Genomic DNA, 15,016 nt, shown 5'->3' on the forward strand with positions numbered 1-15,016 from the left:
CTCCATATTACTTACTTCATTATGTTCGGGCCCACCTTTCTCTGACCAGCAGGACCTTGAGTAGATTCCCTGTGGAGTCCATCAGCTCTTCTCTGTAATTAGCTTCGTGGAGCTGCTGTGCAGTGATGCAAGAAGGCTTTAGCTTCCCCAGAGCCGCGCTTCGCAGTCTAGCACACTCCTTATCTGTTGCTCCAGGGAGCCAGATACCAGGAAACCATTATGTTAATACAGCAACAGCAGCTCTTATTTTTTCAATCCCACAAAAACCACATGTGACCTGACATGATCTTAAGATATAAACAAGTACCCAACATACTTTTGGCCCCAGGGTGCTGAGTTTTCTTTCTCACCTGGCATTTTGGCCAAAGCAAACTTCTAATCCATTCAATGAGGGCTGGTAATGCTATATTGTCCATTGTCTGACCCAGAAGTTCCCTGGGAGCAATAGTGTACAACGTTAACTGTTTTGTATACTGCCTTTTCAGCTTCCTCTTATTTGAAGAAATTATGCTTTCCTCCAACAATTGCTATTTTACCTACTTGTCAGATATTGTACTAGCTTTTGTGAAATAAATTTTACCTTGTCGCTTATTTCCCTTTGAAAATTATTCTTGAGCAATGGACAATTTGCAAAGATTCAGAAGAATTAGTTTTATATTCTGTTTCCCACAACTTGCTTTTGATAACCTCCCAAATGTCCTGTCTAGATATACAGATTATAGACTAAGGCAGTCATTTTGACTTCTCAAAGCCCCTTCTAACTCTTGACTCTCCCTTTTTATTCTAATTAGGATTCTATACTTTTTATGAAATGTATATTTTGTTTTCTAAGGCCAAATGTGAATGTGCCAGATAATTTTAAAGCTTATTTAAAAAAATTTATTTCCTTTCTCCTCTAAGTAACAGTTAATTTTAAGATCAGCCTTCAAGAAGTCTAGAAAGCATTTTGGAAATAGTGGAATCCCTCGTTTTTCTCCTTTGGTAATTTCATTTCATATTATAGTGTGAAGATTGTTAGAGTGTAAACCTACAGATATTTTTGAGAAATTAATATTGTTTTTAAAAATGATTGCCATACCTCATAGATGTATGTATGAGAATGTGAGGGAATGTTGGATATTTGGTAAGTAAAGTAAATTTTTTTGGTGATTTTCTTTTCCCACTTGTATCTTCAATTAACAATATGCCTTCTTTACTGTAACTTTGTACACCTCCTTTTAATTTTTTTAATGAAAATATTTCCTTCATTAAAAGATGTTTCACATTTGCAAATTGGATCTTGGAGTCAGGTCTTGATACCAGCTTCAACTCTGAGAGTCCATACCACTATTGGACAAGGGCAGGGGAGAGCTGCTCGGGAGAACCAGGCTCTCTGAAGGATGGGTTGGTGCTGGTCAGGGCCTCGACTAACCTGAACAAGTTTTCTGAGAGGAAGCTTTCTTGCCAGCTTCTCTGGAAGCTTGACTCAGTTCCCAAGTAACATGAGATGGTCAAAGGTGGGATTTGGTTCTGTGTTAGATGGAGCAGGCACCTTGATATTCTTGCTGATAGAGAGGGCACACCACACAACTCCAGCCTCTGGAAACTTTTGTGCTGCCTTAGGCCGCTTAGAGACTGAGAACCTACTACAGATCTTGGAATCCAGAGAGAAGGCCAGAAAGAGACTTGTCCATTGTGCCTCATATATTCATTGGTTCCAGGTGGCCACTAGTGCATACATGTACTCCCTTTTATAGTGTCAAAAGAAGGAAGGCTTCTATTTGTGACTCTAAAGAGAAGCTTCTTGTGTGTACATATAATCAGTTTGTGTATGCATCAGCATGCTACAGCAGACTGGGGGCTTCTTGCCCCCTCCCATGTGAGTTTTCCTCCTCTCTTTCTGTCAAGCAGAATCTGGGAATTTGGTTGTGCAAATCAAATCCCAGTTGCCTGTAATGCTAAGTCTTGAACAAGTTTTATCCTTGTCACTAGAGAAAGTACTACTAAATTAGCACCACTAGGTAATTTTGGGGTGTTTGTATGTATGTTCTTCTGTTTCCTTTTCTCTGATTGTAAGTGGTCCATACTGATTTTAAAAGTTTATAAATATAAATAAGAATAAAACCCTCCTGTAATCTTCCTCTCTGTAACAGGTTCGGTTAACATTATGAAATGAATGCTTACAGTCCTGTTTTCTATGCGTATTATATTTTATATAGTTGAAATCAGACTATATGTAAATTTTCTTTTTTTTTTGAATAGTCACATTTTCTTATGCTATTAACATTTTTCGTATAGCTAAAACATGGATTCTAGGAGAATAATCATGTTTTTAAGGGTGTATTGAGTCACAAAATTACAGGAGATCTATTTTAGGCATTTATTGAATTTTTAAAATAATACCAATGAAAATTACTGTGCTATAGCTAATATACTAGTATTAGTCATAGCAGCTTCCTTTAAGTGAAGAACTTAAATATTTGCCTATAAAAAATTTGCAGTGCTAACTCACTAACTCATCACTGAATGGTAGCTGAATTTCTTCTAAGGTTTTATCCTGGATGTAGAACAGTGTTTCTTAACATTTGTTTCGTCTCCAGCCCTCTGAGAATTCAGTGAAAGCTATGAAACTTCTTCCCAGAGAAATGCATATTCACACAAAAAACTAATTGTAATGATAATCAATTATGATATGCCAGGCACTCTGCCAACTGCTTTACGTCTGTTATTTCATTTAATCCTCATAGCAGTGCTGTAAGGAAGGCACTATTATCCTCATTTTTGAGATAAGGACATTGAAGCATTAGAGATTTGGTAATTTGCCCACACCCATAGAGCTAGTAAATGGGGTTCAGACTCTGATTTTTATGACCCCAAAGCCCATCCCCTCAATCTTGGTGTACCTAGTTTTAGAGAGCTTATAAATTTCCTAAAGCCTACTTATCAATACTCATGTTAAGGACACCTTACCTTTTGCAATCCAGAGATTTTCATTGGCAGTGAAGAGTATGTATGATTAATGAATCTTGCTGTTTTTGTAACTTATTTAATTAATATATAAATATTTGTTGAACATCTACTATTCTAAATACTTGTTAGATTCTGTGATATGGCCCTTATCCCTAAGAAGTTTACTATCTGCATGGGGAGACAAGAGTTATATACATAAAACAATGAGAAAAAGTACAAATATAAAGTTGAATATACAGTGATTAGACATTTCCATAAGCTATACAAGAAAATTAATCTCTTTACTTTGCCATACCTTGATGCAGTTGTCATTCTTTGATTCTTCAATTTATAAGGGGAAAATCAAACCTAAAAGGCCACCATGTCCTCTGGGAACCTGGAAGATTCACTGTGTCATAAAAATGAGGTCTATAAAGTGAGACTCTGAGAACTAAATATATATCACATCCAGATTCCTGAGTGGTTTCATCAGCATCATCTGTTAGCCCCAGGGAGCATGCCCAATAAGAAGATTGAAGAATGTGTAGCCAGCTCTCAAGCATTCAAACCATGGATCACAGGGTAATTCTGTTAAGTTGAACGTGTAGCGTAGCAGAACACCTTGGTAGTTGCTGCATTTTGACTCAAGTAGGGTTCCTGCTGACAGAGAGAACGTCAGTACTTCAGATGATGCAGCCTAGCCTTGAGTCATGCAGGAGCAATAATCTACTAACCTTAGAGGAAACGATCAGGCGTGGGAAGCTTATTTAAACTGACCACCTGACAATCAAGTCTGTCAAAAAGAGTGGCTGTGGCTATAATTCAAAGAACTGCTTTCTACAGGAGCATAGTATGGGAAAGTTGTACATCTGACTTGAGCAGCTGCTGTATACAAGGTTATCACAGATAATGGCTATTGTAAGATATGAAAGATGAATTATGTCAAGCGTTCTACTAACATGACCCTCATCAAGTATTTTTACAGTTTTCGAATTTTACTCTTTTAAAACTTTAATCATTTGAGCTTTACATATGATAGAAGTCATTTATAAATGGCATTAGAATTTTCGTTTCAAAGCATATGGAAACTTAGTGCTGCTAATCTTGCTATATAGTTTATCTCCTTCCATTTTTGAGTCATTTTTATTTGAAATGTCTAAAAAGAATATTTTGTATACAGTTGTGTAATAAATTTGTGCTGTATTTTAAAAAGTTTAATAAATTGTTTTAAATTTCGTTTCACATAATGTTTCCATAATCCCTGCAACTTCACTTATTAGCATTAATTTTTAAAGTGGGGCAAGGATGTTATGAAGACCTATTATGTCTAAGAAGCCCCTAGATGGAAAATATTTCTAAAGAACAGAAATTCCTATCATTGTTCACAAATCATCATTTGAATCTATCCAGCTACTAGTTTTTGGAAGTAGTTTTCTAGACATATATGCAAATATCTTGATGAATTTTATTTAATTTCGAAAGAAAAATATACCAACTCTTTATAATTTTTTAAATTCATTCCTAGAGAGAAATATAATTGAAAGGAAAACATTCCTTTTCATATTTGCATTGAGAAGAGACTCTAGTTGTTTTTGAGGTAAATAGATTGACGTTAAATGTCTATCACACTTTGGCTTCACAGAGAGAATTCAAGACATAGTAACTGTCCAACTTTTGAATTTGCTGTGTGTGTGTATAGGGGGCTTAAACAAGACCTTTGGATTTCATAATAAGCAGGGCTTAGGGACAATAAAACTTGACATTCTTAAGTGTTAGTAGTAATTGTCCCTATAGCCCTATGCAGTTGTCTTCTTGTTAATGATGTAGAAGCCAGAGTCATAAACTGAGTGTGTACCCAAGGCGCTACTGTAAATTGCAAATAACATTCATGTGGTCTCTTTGACCTAAGACTAAATTGGGATAGAGGAAAGAGAATAAAGAATTTTCGAGAAGTAGAAGTCAAGAACAAAGTTTACACTCGAAGGATGGACGTGTGCAAATGTTCTCTAAGTTTTTGCAGTGAGATTTATTTAGATGGACCTTTTCACGTCTGCCAATACTCCTTTACTTAAGAGCCAAGCACTAGATTGGGGCAGCCTCTGCTGCTGGGGCGTGTGTTTGTTGGCAATAATGCACTCATGAGATAATACAAATAATCAGTGAGGGAATAATTAATGATGTGGCAGGGAATATTTTTTGATAAATGCTTGGGGAATGAGGTGACAGGCGTGAAATTAGAAAATTCCTTCAGCGATCTAAAATATAAATAGCTTTCGGAACTGAAAAGAGTTTCACAGCTGAAGATTTTATTGTGTTGAGAGGAAAAACTTTTTTCTCTCCCCCACTCCCTCCTCCTTTGCAAGTTGTTTGTCCATTCACAAAACAAATACTCTGAAGCCTAGCGCGGCTCATGGGAATAAATTTCAGGTCGAATTAGTACAGTTTCCTTGCTGTCAGGATGCTGGAATTAATGGTGTTTTGATGACACGAATTTTGAAGGGCAAACAAAGAAGCTGAAGGGAGAGAGACATGACTCCTTAGAAGCTTGGTCCTCCTCTCCCCCAGCCTCTCTTGTCTTCCCTGTCATCCGTCTGCCAATCTCCCTGTCCATGGTTAGTTAAAGGCGCTTTTTATCCTCCTTTCTTTCCCACAGAGTTTGCCAGATCCGGCCCGGTGCCTGGGTTCCAGGAGGACACGCTGCAGTTGGCCTTCATCGACTTGAGACAAGTAAGTCTTTGTGTTTTTGTTTTTTGTTTTTCTTTTAAGATGTGTGACTGAAGACCATCAGGTCTTAAGGAAAACGGGAGGGGTGGGGGATTGGCGTTGGCGATTCACACTGGAGACCTAAGGGTTTTTCCCTGTGTTTGAGGCTACCTCTTTTATTTAGCTATCTGGGATCCTTAGCTATGGTGGAGTTAAAGGTTTTGTGGGTAGAAGGGAAGGCAGGAGGTGGGAGGAGGGACCCAGAGAGTAGAGAGACTCAAGTGACCCTCAAGTGATGTGACCCGTTGTGCTATAGTTGGCTTCTGCAGACACAGCAAAAAGATAACTCAGCAAACCAATGCTAAGCAGGTGCACTGATGCAGAGACCGCCTGCCTGGAGAACTTTTGTTTGCAGATAATGAGGGCAGCACCATTTAAGGAAAATGAAATATTTTATATTCTAGATTGCTGGTTTGGTTTGTTGACTTTTTTCTGTTCCCTTAGTCTTCCCATCCCCTCCTTTGTAGAATGTGGTCAGCCGTGAGTGACTAAGTCATTTAAGAAGATGATTAGCAAAGACCCTGACCAGTCATGCTAACCTGACAGGTAACCCTATTTAGCGTGATGAAAGCTGGTCTTAGGCACCTGAGCTTTGCAAGCCCATAAGACAGAAAGAGTCATTCTCTCGGGCAGTTGCTTGCAGATTGAAATGGGTGGGTTGGTAGGCCTTGGTGGTTTGGGTATAGAGGAGCAGGATGGGTGGGGGCCGAAAGACCGAGAGAGTTAACTGGGCTCTGTCATCTCTTCACTCTGAAGATGGATGGGGTTGGATAGAAAGTGTGAATGAAGTTAGAATCAATGACTGATGCTTCTCTCCTATTAAAACAATCTTTTTTTTTTTGTCTGTTTTAAAAAAGGGGCTGGCTTTGTTTCTCCTGCCATAATGATGCAGTGCCTCTTGTTTTCAGAGCTGACATAGTTTGCATTCTGAAAACTTTTAGATGCCCAGGGTATTTCTTAAAGCTGTAGGACCCCTTGTATCGGTAGTCTCCTTACCACTGTGACTTGATTCATGCTGGAACAGCTTTTAACCCGTAATGGATGGCCTGAGCTACTCCTGAATCCTTGTGGATGGGTAGTGTAATCTGTCATCTGATGACAATTCTGGAAAGCCCTGTTAAGCAGAAAACAGAAAATTGTGTCTCTTTAGACCCGCCAAAGTTTGAGGATTCAGGCCGCGTCCCAGAAACGTGTGTCAACTTAATATTTGGGACCGGGGGTGGCGGGGGGGTGGGGGGTGGGGGGGGGGCGCGGTTCTCTTACGCATAAAGGCTTTCCCAGCATGGTCACAAATGAAGCTGAGTATCACTTAAGACCTTCCACCTGTGGATTCAGCAGCTCAACCGAGGCATTCAGGTTTTAACCCCTTGGCTGATATAAGACTGAAAGATTAGGGTTTTGCTTTAGGGTTTTGTAGAGTGGTATCTCTTGGACTTTACCCCTGCATTTCTTCTCAGAAACTTCTGAGTCAATTGGCTTTTCTTGGAAAGCAGAAATTGAATTTCATTGGAGAAACACATCCAAGGAAGAACATTTCCCTTCTCACTATTCATGAGAAGGAAGTGTAGTCATTCTCTCTAGTTTGTGGTTTTGGTCCCTATGGAAAGCAACTAGTGTTCACAGAAAATGTTAACTAAGGGAGTAAGTTAGAAAACACAGCCAAAATAAGGTGGATCTGAGCCGGGGATGAATGCTCAAGTACTTGTGAGCTCTCAGAGAGCACTGTTGTTTATGCTCAAGTTCCTATTTTCTATTACATTTCTGTTCTTGGAGTTCCTTTTATGATGTTTTAGCAGTAGAAACCCAAACTCCAAAATTTTACTAATAATGAAAGAGTATGCCTCTTCCTATTGAATCTATCTCCTAATTTCTATTTATGTCTGTCTCTATTAAAGCAGCTTAAATTTTCCTAACCTAAATCGTTTGAAAAACTTTTCTAGCTCTCAGGCTGTGGCTCATTTTTACCAGGGCTCAGGTAGGTTTGAGTTATTGCAAGAAAAATGATCTTTCCACATCCTATGCTGAAAATATTTCTCTCCTTGCAGTTCCTCTTAGTCATTCTCATAACTTATTTAAAGTGAGCATCTTTTTAAAAGGAGACGTCTTCTGAACTATGGAGATGTTCAAACTACGAATAGGAAATCCAGGAGTGTATTTGCAAAGGAGATATCTTGACCTCAAATGAGGTGTGATTAAGTCCTTGAATATGTGTCCTTTTGCATGTACTCTTTGGAATCCTAAAATAGAGTTATGGGATTTTGGGGTTGGGGGCTAATCTTTAAAATCATGTAGTATAACCTTTGCTTGATACTTGAAACCCTGTATAACACCCCAGACTGTGCTTGAATATCCTCCTTGAAGAGAACTAACTGCTCCAAAGCAGCAAGGTCCACTTTAGGACAATCTGATTATTAGAAAAATAGTTCTCAACTTGGCTAAAATCTGTCTCCCTTACCTTTGACCCTTTGACTCTTTATATTTTTATGAACACATCCCCAATTTGGGGGACGGGCTTTCTATGCTGATTTATTGAGCTTCCTGTCTGCTAGTAATCGAGTCTTCTTTACATGTATCCTTATTACCCATTCCTCATCCAGTCTTTACAGGGTTGATTTTATGGACCAAAATTGGAAACTTTACATTTGGTCTACATTTTTCTTTTAGACGTATTATTAACGACACAGATTTTTATTCTAGCCTGTCTAAACCTTTTTAGATCCTGATTCAGTTGTCCAGCTTATTAACTGATTCAACCGTTATTCCCTTTATAAGTCAAAGCTAACAGTATTAAATAAGAATGGCATAAGTTAAAGAAAGAAGTTAAAGTTAAGGCAAGTTATAGGATGCACATGCATGCAAGAGAGGGATCTGTCCCCAGTGCAGTGCAGCAAGGATATTCTTTTACTGTCATTGAGTGTATTTGTCTCATTAGTTTATGAGTATATTCATTCCGATCATGCTTTCATGTTCTCTTGCTTTAGAGTCTTTCAGACACTATCAATTGAATGATAATTTTTAAAATATTCAAAACATGGAATATTTGATGAAATCATCTCTGTTTAGACTGTAACAGCAGAGTGTCATTTAAAAGCTATAAAATTTCATTAGGAAGCAAATTACATGTAGATAGCAAAACTATTCATCCTTTCTCACCTGTCCTGTCTAGTCTCAATTTCCTACTTCTTAAGGAAAAGAGTGAAATGACATTTTGAATATACAAGCTTTCATGATATTTTACATTTGTATAGCACTTCAAAGTTAAAGTGCGTTTACATACATCTCTCATTTGTCATATTTCTGGGTTCAGAAAACCTGCTGTTAATGATAATGTGAATGAGACAGTACAAATCAAAATCTCCTCTTTTGCCACTTTATACTTTCTAAATTTCCAAGTTGACAAAAGTAGGATTGCAACACAACTTCACATTCATATATCCAAAATAAGTGTAATTTTCTATCAAAATCCAAATTTGAGTTAATGCTAAGTCTTGAGAAGGGCAACTTAAGGGATCACTTATCAACTATTTTGGAGTGGCATGTACACTCCAAGTACTAATAATTGCTGGCTTTTAATGGTTCATAATTGGGAATAACACTATAGGGCCAGTAGTAGATTCTCAGTAGTTATTTGATTCTTTAACAGTAGTATGGTTTGCATTTTTCTTCTGTTGTTAAATATTAAGTAGATAATGCTGATGAACACCAGAATTTGAACTTCAGTTGGTTTTTATTTCAGTTTATTTTATCAAACTCTGAGTGCCTACTATTTACAAAGCACAACCTAAGTGCTATGGGGGTACACAAATAAATATAATATAGCCTCTGTCCTCCAGGAGCAAAGAGGTGATCAGCAAATACTTGATTCTAATACAAGGCACACTGTGATGAGTTTTACACTGGAAGGGTGAAGCCATTGTGTATGTTTCAGTTATTTCAGCAGCTTTTGCTGCATAATAAATCACCCCAAAATGTATTGTCTTAAAACAAGAACCATTTATTTAGCTCAGGTTTTTACAGATTGGCAGTTTAGGATAGGTTCAGTGAGCTTAGTCATACGTTGAAGTCAGCTGCCGGATTGGCTAGGGAGTGCCTGGTTTAGGATGCCTTAGTTGGGTCGACTCTTCTCTGTTCCACATGATCTCCCAGCCATCAGTAGCCTAACTCAGGCTTATTCACACAGCATCTTGGCAAGGTTCCAAGAGAGCAAGAGGAGAAATGTGCGGACCCCTTGAGGCCTACGCTTGGAACTAGCAAACCATCATTTCCACCACATTCTGTTGGCTAGAGCTGGTCACAAGGCCAGCCCAAATTCAAGGAATGGGGACATACATTCCAGCTGATAGTCTAGTTGCAATATAAGACTATTATATTAATGATGCAAAATAAACAATGCAAATCAGGAGTAAGATTGTATCTGTCTCCCATCCAAGTACTAACCAGGCCTGACCCTGCTTAGCTTCCGAGATCAGACGATCGGGCGCGTTCAGGGTGGTATGGCCGTAGGAAGTAAGATTGTATCTGTAAGTGCAAAGTGGAAAGATCTTTGTGGACCTAAGTAGTTGTAAATATTTTATGAAAAAGGTGGACAGTTAAACTGAAAGAAAATTAGGCATTGATGAGGGAAGAAGCTATTTCAAGCACAGAAAATAAAAAATAATTTTCGTTTTGTTTACAAATGTATGTGTGTTGATATAACTAGTCTCTAGACTATCTTTCCTCCTTTAAATATTAGGCTAATCTCTTTAAATCCCCATTTCTTTATTTCTCTTTATTCCTTAATTTTACTGTTCAGCTTCCTTGTGGAACTCTTTTTTTTATAGCCTATATTTCTCCTCATCAAATGCTGCTTATTGTGGGCTACTCTGAAACATTTCACGTTTCTGTTATTCACATTTATTATGAGGGAATCTTAACTTCCTCAAATAATTATTTACATTATTTGTTTAATTTATGGCAGTTCACCTTACGTATTGTGTAACAGAAAAAGGTTTCAGTGTGTTCTTTTCTTTAGTAACATCACATTATTTTCTATTCCTTGGCCACAGCTGTTATTTACTTGCCATATATGTAGGTTTTCATAAAGCTGAATGAACTAAGTTGTGACATTGCATCAGATCTCCTGAATGGCGCTTGTTGGCAACGAGTCTTATACAGCAAAGCCATCCCAAGATATCTATGGCTTTTTTTAGATTGAGCTGGTGACATTCCCTCTAGGCCAGTTATTCCCCAATTTCTAAACCTTCAGTCTAAAGTAAACACAGTGCATTTCCATTGCAGGCATTTACTTGCCTTGAAAACAACTGTAGGACCTAAGAGAAATACTTGTGTATTTCTTTGGAGATGTTGAACAAATTGTGATGCTATTCCTGTTGGAAGTATATAGGCCAAATCAGTACCATCACTTAGTTAACATCAGGGAAGAAACCTGAGAAAAACTCAAGAACCAAATTGTGTAGAACTGCTCCTCCTATTTCCCATCCTTTCTTGATCCTATTCAATAAAATTTTAGGTTTTGCATCAAATTGCCTTCCCTTTTTTGCCCTGCTCCCAAGTCTGATGAACAACATTCCCACTAAGAGGAACATTCTTGCTTTGCTTGACTGCTGTTGGCTCACGTGGAAAAATCTTAACTTTGCTTAATAATCACTTATATTTTAGCTTCAATAGAACACTCATTTATATTAAACACTAATTTTGTGTGATATAGCACGTAACAAAATGATATGTAGTTGATAGGGTGTAACCAGTCTAAACAACCCCTAACCGGGAGACTACATAGGAGGCGGGTGGGTAGGGCAGGCCCGCATCTTAAGAGGCCTCAGCTGTCAGTCTTCATCACAACCCTTGAATTGTATTTAACAGGAAGAGAGGGTATGTCCTACATGTACTTCTTAATACTGGTCCCTAACCTGCTGGAATGTAATTTGGGGTTTTTTTGCAGGGGGAGGGTGGCCTGTAGTTTTCCCAGGTATTTACTGAGCAGTTGTCAACAAGTTTTGGTGCAGAAGACGTGAGGTGTGGGGTTAGGTAGTAGGAGAAAGATTTTATGAAAGGATATTCTTGGAGGAAAATAGAGAGAGTGGTTTGTGAACCCTCTAGTAGTGACGTGTATGGATTGGTAATGTCAGTAGAAATATTCTCCAAGTGCTCAACTGAAATATTTGTTGACTTTCAGATTGTGAATGATTTTGAATAACATCTTGTAAAATGGAGTCATCTGCACCAGAGTCAGAAATCAAACAGTTTGATAACTCATGAAACTGGAAGATGTCATTGCTATGACTAGTATGGATGGTGGGGTTGGAAGGAATGGTTTAAGCCATAAAGCACGTTATCTTGGAAAAGAATATCTGCACCACCGATGTGGTAGCATGTCTATGTGGGTAGCATGTAGATGCTGAGTAGGTGTCATTTGAGAAGTGAAATCCAGAGTCGTCAAAGGCATTTAGTGATTAGAAGAGGATGGAGTAACATGTGAGACCACCTGCACAGATCTCTGTGAGTACAGAGCCGCTAAAAGTTCTGAAGACCATAGTCCATGTCTTAACTTAGGCACAGCGTGCGATTGGATATAAAGACCTCTCTCATCAGAGATTACTCATTCAGCAGTGTGCCTAGCACTGTTATAGTGGGTATAGTGGTAGAGTGGGCATAGTACAGGGAATAAAACATGGTCCCTGCCTTCGTGGAGGTTATATTTCTTGTGTAATTTGCCCAGGCTTGTAAAACAGCCCATTTTAATATTCTTCTCTTCCCAAACTCTCTTCAGGTGGCCCTGGTGCTTCAAGGGGATGCTACTTTGTCTAGATTTTGATTTTTTTTTTTTTTTTTTGTATTCGTGCTGTGTTGGTCAGTTTTAGGAGCAGCTGCAGAGTTTTCTGGCAAGATCCTCAGGACAAGGCCAAGTCTGCTGTACACTGATACACAGACTTTCAGAAAATAACTTTTAGCTATGGTTTGGCAGCCTGGCATAAATAAGATGGTCAACTTGAAACACTTCAAAAGGTAGTCTTTTGGTTTTTGAAAGCAGGGTTTTCTGTTTGTATTGACAAAATTGTTTGGCCCAAATTTTTTTAACAGATACCTGTAATCTTCAGAGTGATCCCTTTAAACCCAAAAGAAGCTCTGACAGCAAATAATTCCTGTTCCTGAGAAGGGGAGAGCTAACACCTTTGGTTCTGGTTCTGTAAAAAATACAAATAGGAACACTTCTGAGAATAGACTGCACTGAGCTAGACCTTTGAGCCAAGGCTAGATCAGCATATACAAGGATGGGGCACAGATGAATAAGGTCTCCAGCTATTGGGATAATGCTGCAGCCTCTTGCAAACCAGATATATCTCTTAACCTGCTTGGGACATTAGTAGTAACTACAGACATCATGGAAAATTTATAGAAGGAATCGCCAGTAATATGTAACCATTCTGGGATTTGCTGAATGTCCTTGGTTGGTTGGAGGAGAATCTGTTCTAGAACTGCTAAGACTTTGTCTCACCTCATACCAGCCTGTTTACTGGGGAGGAGGTGAGCTCAGAAATTTTGTTTCAGGGCTTTTTTTGATTTAACACAGAATCCACTTTTTCCAGACCAGGATCTCATGAAATAATGTCCAAGCAGAGTACAACTCTTTGGTATAGAAAATCATCTAAGGTGTCATTTAAGCGCTGGGGAAAGACCTAGGGCCAAATAACATCATAGTGTATTAGGAAGGCCTTTTTCTATTCATTATCCTCTCACTATAGAAATCATTTTAGCAACTCAGAGGTCTAATTTCTTCAAGTCTCGTTGAGTTGTTTCAGGAGGTTGGGAATCAGAGGAAGGGGAACAAGCATTAGTAGTGGATGCTAACCACATTGAGAACGTGGTAGTCTTAAGAGAGGTAAGCTCCTCATTGGTGTTTTAAAGTAAAGAACAGTTAGGGTCTTTGAAGGGAAAGTGGGAGATCTGATGAACTTCACCATGTATTTTCCAGGGGCTTTGCTTTTCCTCAGAAAGGAAGGACACCTACTGAACAGGAATGTAGGCGACAGACACGTGGTTCTTTACACAGTTGTGTTTGGGAGAGACCTAGCTCCTGAGCCTCTTTGAGGGACCTCTGCTTTAGACAGTTTCTATGTCTGGAAATAGTACTCATAAATGACAGGCTCTGTGGACCCTGTCAGTGTCTTTAAACTGGATTAGTGGTGGATATGTGGAGGCAAGCAGTGGGTGAAGAACCTTCAGTTAGGAGCAGTTGTGGACAATCTTTTGGGTAGCAAGAGACCAAACACCAGGCTTTTAATATATATTCCCATGAATATTACATTGGGTTTGGTCTTTGACTCATGAGCCTCCCAGGCTAACATTGTTCATTGTCACTGTCAATCCATATTGGCACAGTCTTGAGTTAGATGGGAAGTCTAATCTAAAGCTTAATCACCAGAGTTGTCCAGCACTTCCTGCTTTGACCCAGAGGCAGAGCCCTGCCACTAACAGGTTCCACTAGAGTATAGAGCAGCCTTTCCAGTAGATGTTAGAAGAGCCTTTTTCAGAAGAGTGATTCTGGTCTTGACAACCCTCTTTTCCTCTAATAGAAGAACTGTAACTTTTAATGTGGGCAGGGAGCCAGCATCATTCCAGGTAGCTTCATAGCAAAGTCTGTGAGTTCAGAGGCTAGAGTTTCATTCCATTTCATCAGCTCTTGTCTGAAGAGCTGATAAGTACGGCACAGTAAGCCACCTGGCAATTTCTACCTTAGCTCATAGAAAGCACTGGTGATCCCCTCATGCTATATCATAAGAGACCTAGGTAATCTGTGAGACTAGCTGCTAGGCTAGCCTGAGATACTGCACCTGTCTCTGCTTCTCCCAACAAGTCAAGCCTCAGGAACTCAGGAGGTTTCTCCCTTACCTCAACACACAGCATAAATATGTATACCCACAAACCTGGAATTTATGAATTTCTGAGACAATCAGATCTTCAGAAAAAAGGACAGGAGAGTCATCACCAATGAATTTCACTGGGAGTAGCAGTGATATCAGAGGCTGTTGTGGCAGTGCTGGTTGAATTAAAACCTAATAGGTTCTGAACACAAGTCTCATCTCCATTAACTAAACTGTCTAGTGTGCTAGAGGACACTCACAGGCCAAGGAAAGGGCACCAGAGCCAGGCCTTGGAACTAATTTCTAACTAGTGCATCCTACTGATAGCCGCTGGAGGGCAGCAGAGAGTGACCACAAAGGGCTGGATTTAGGAAATTGGGGCATGTTTCCGTTTGCCAAGAAAGAAGCCCCCTCAGCTGTAAGGGAATTAGCTACCTGGGAGCCACAGTTACAGGCATAGGCCT

The 15,016-nt window shown here is 39.1% G+C and overlaps 1 protein-coding gene across 6 annotated transcripts in view; it reads left to right on the forward strand.

Annotated features, from left to right (window-relative positions):
* Positions 1-15,016, forward strand: part of EXOC6B (exocyst complex component 6B) — a 579,159-nt gene that overhangs the window by 427,711 nt on the left and 136,432 nt on the right. For all 6 annotated transcript variants that reach the window (XR_011525981.1, XR_011525982.1, XM_070572413.1 and 3 more), the window contains one exon: positions 5,582-5,655. Coding sequence is in view for 4 of the 6 variants with exons in the window: in XM_070572413.1 (XP_070428514.1) it covers positions 5,582-5,655 (74 nt within the window). In the remaining 2 variants the exon portion in view is untranslated. The remainder of the gene's footprint in view (positions 1-5,581; positions 5,656-15,016) is intronic.

The sequence above is a fragment of the Equus przewalskii genome, chromosome 14 (genome assembly GCF_037783145.1).
Source record: "Equus przewalskii isolate Varuska chromosome 14, EquPr2, whole genome shotgun sequence".
Lineage (NCBI taxonomy): Eukaryota > Metazoa > Chordata > Mammalia > Perissodactyla > Equidae > Equus > Equus przewalskii.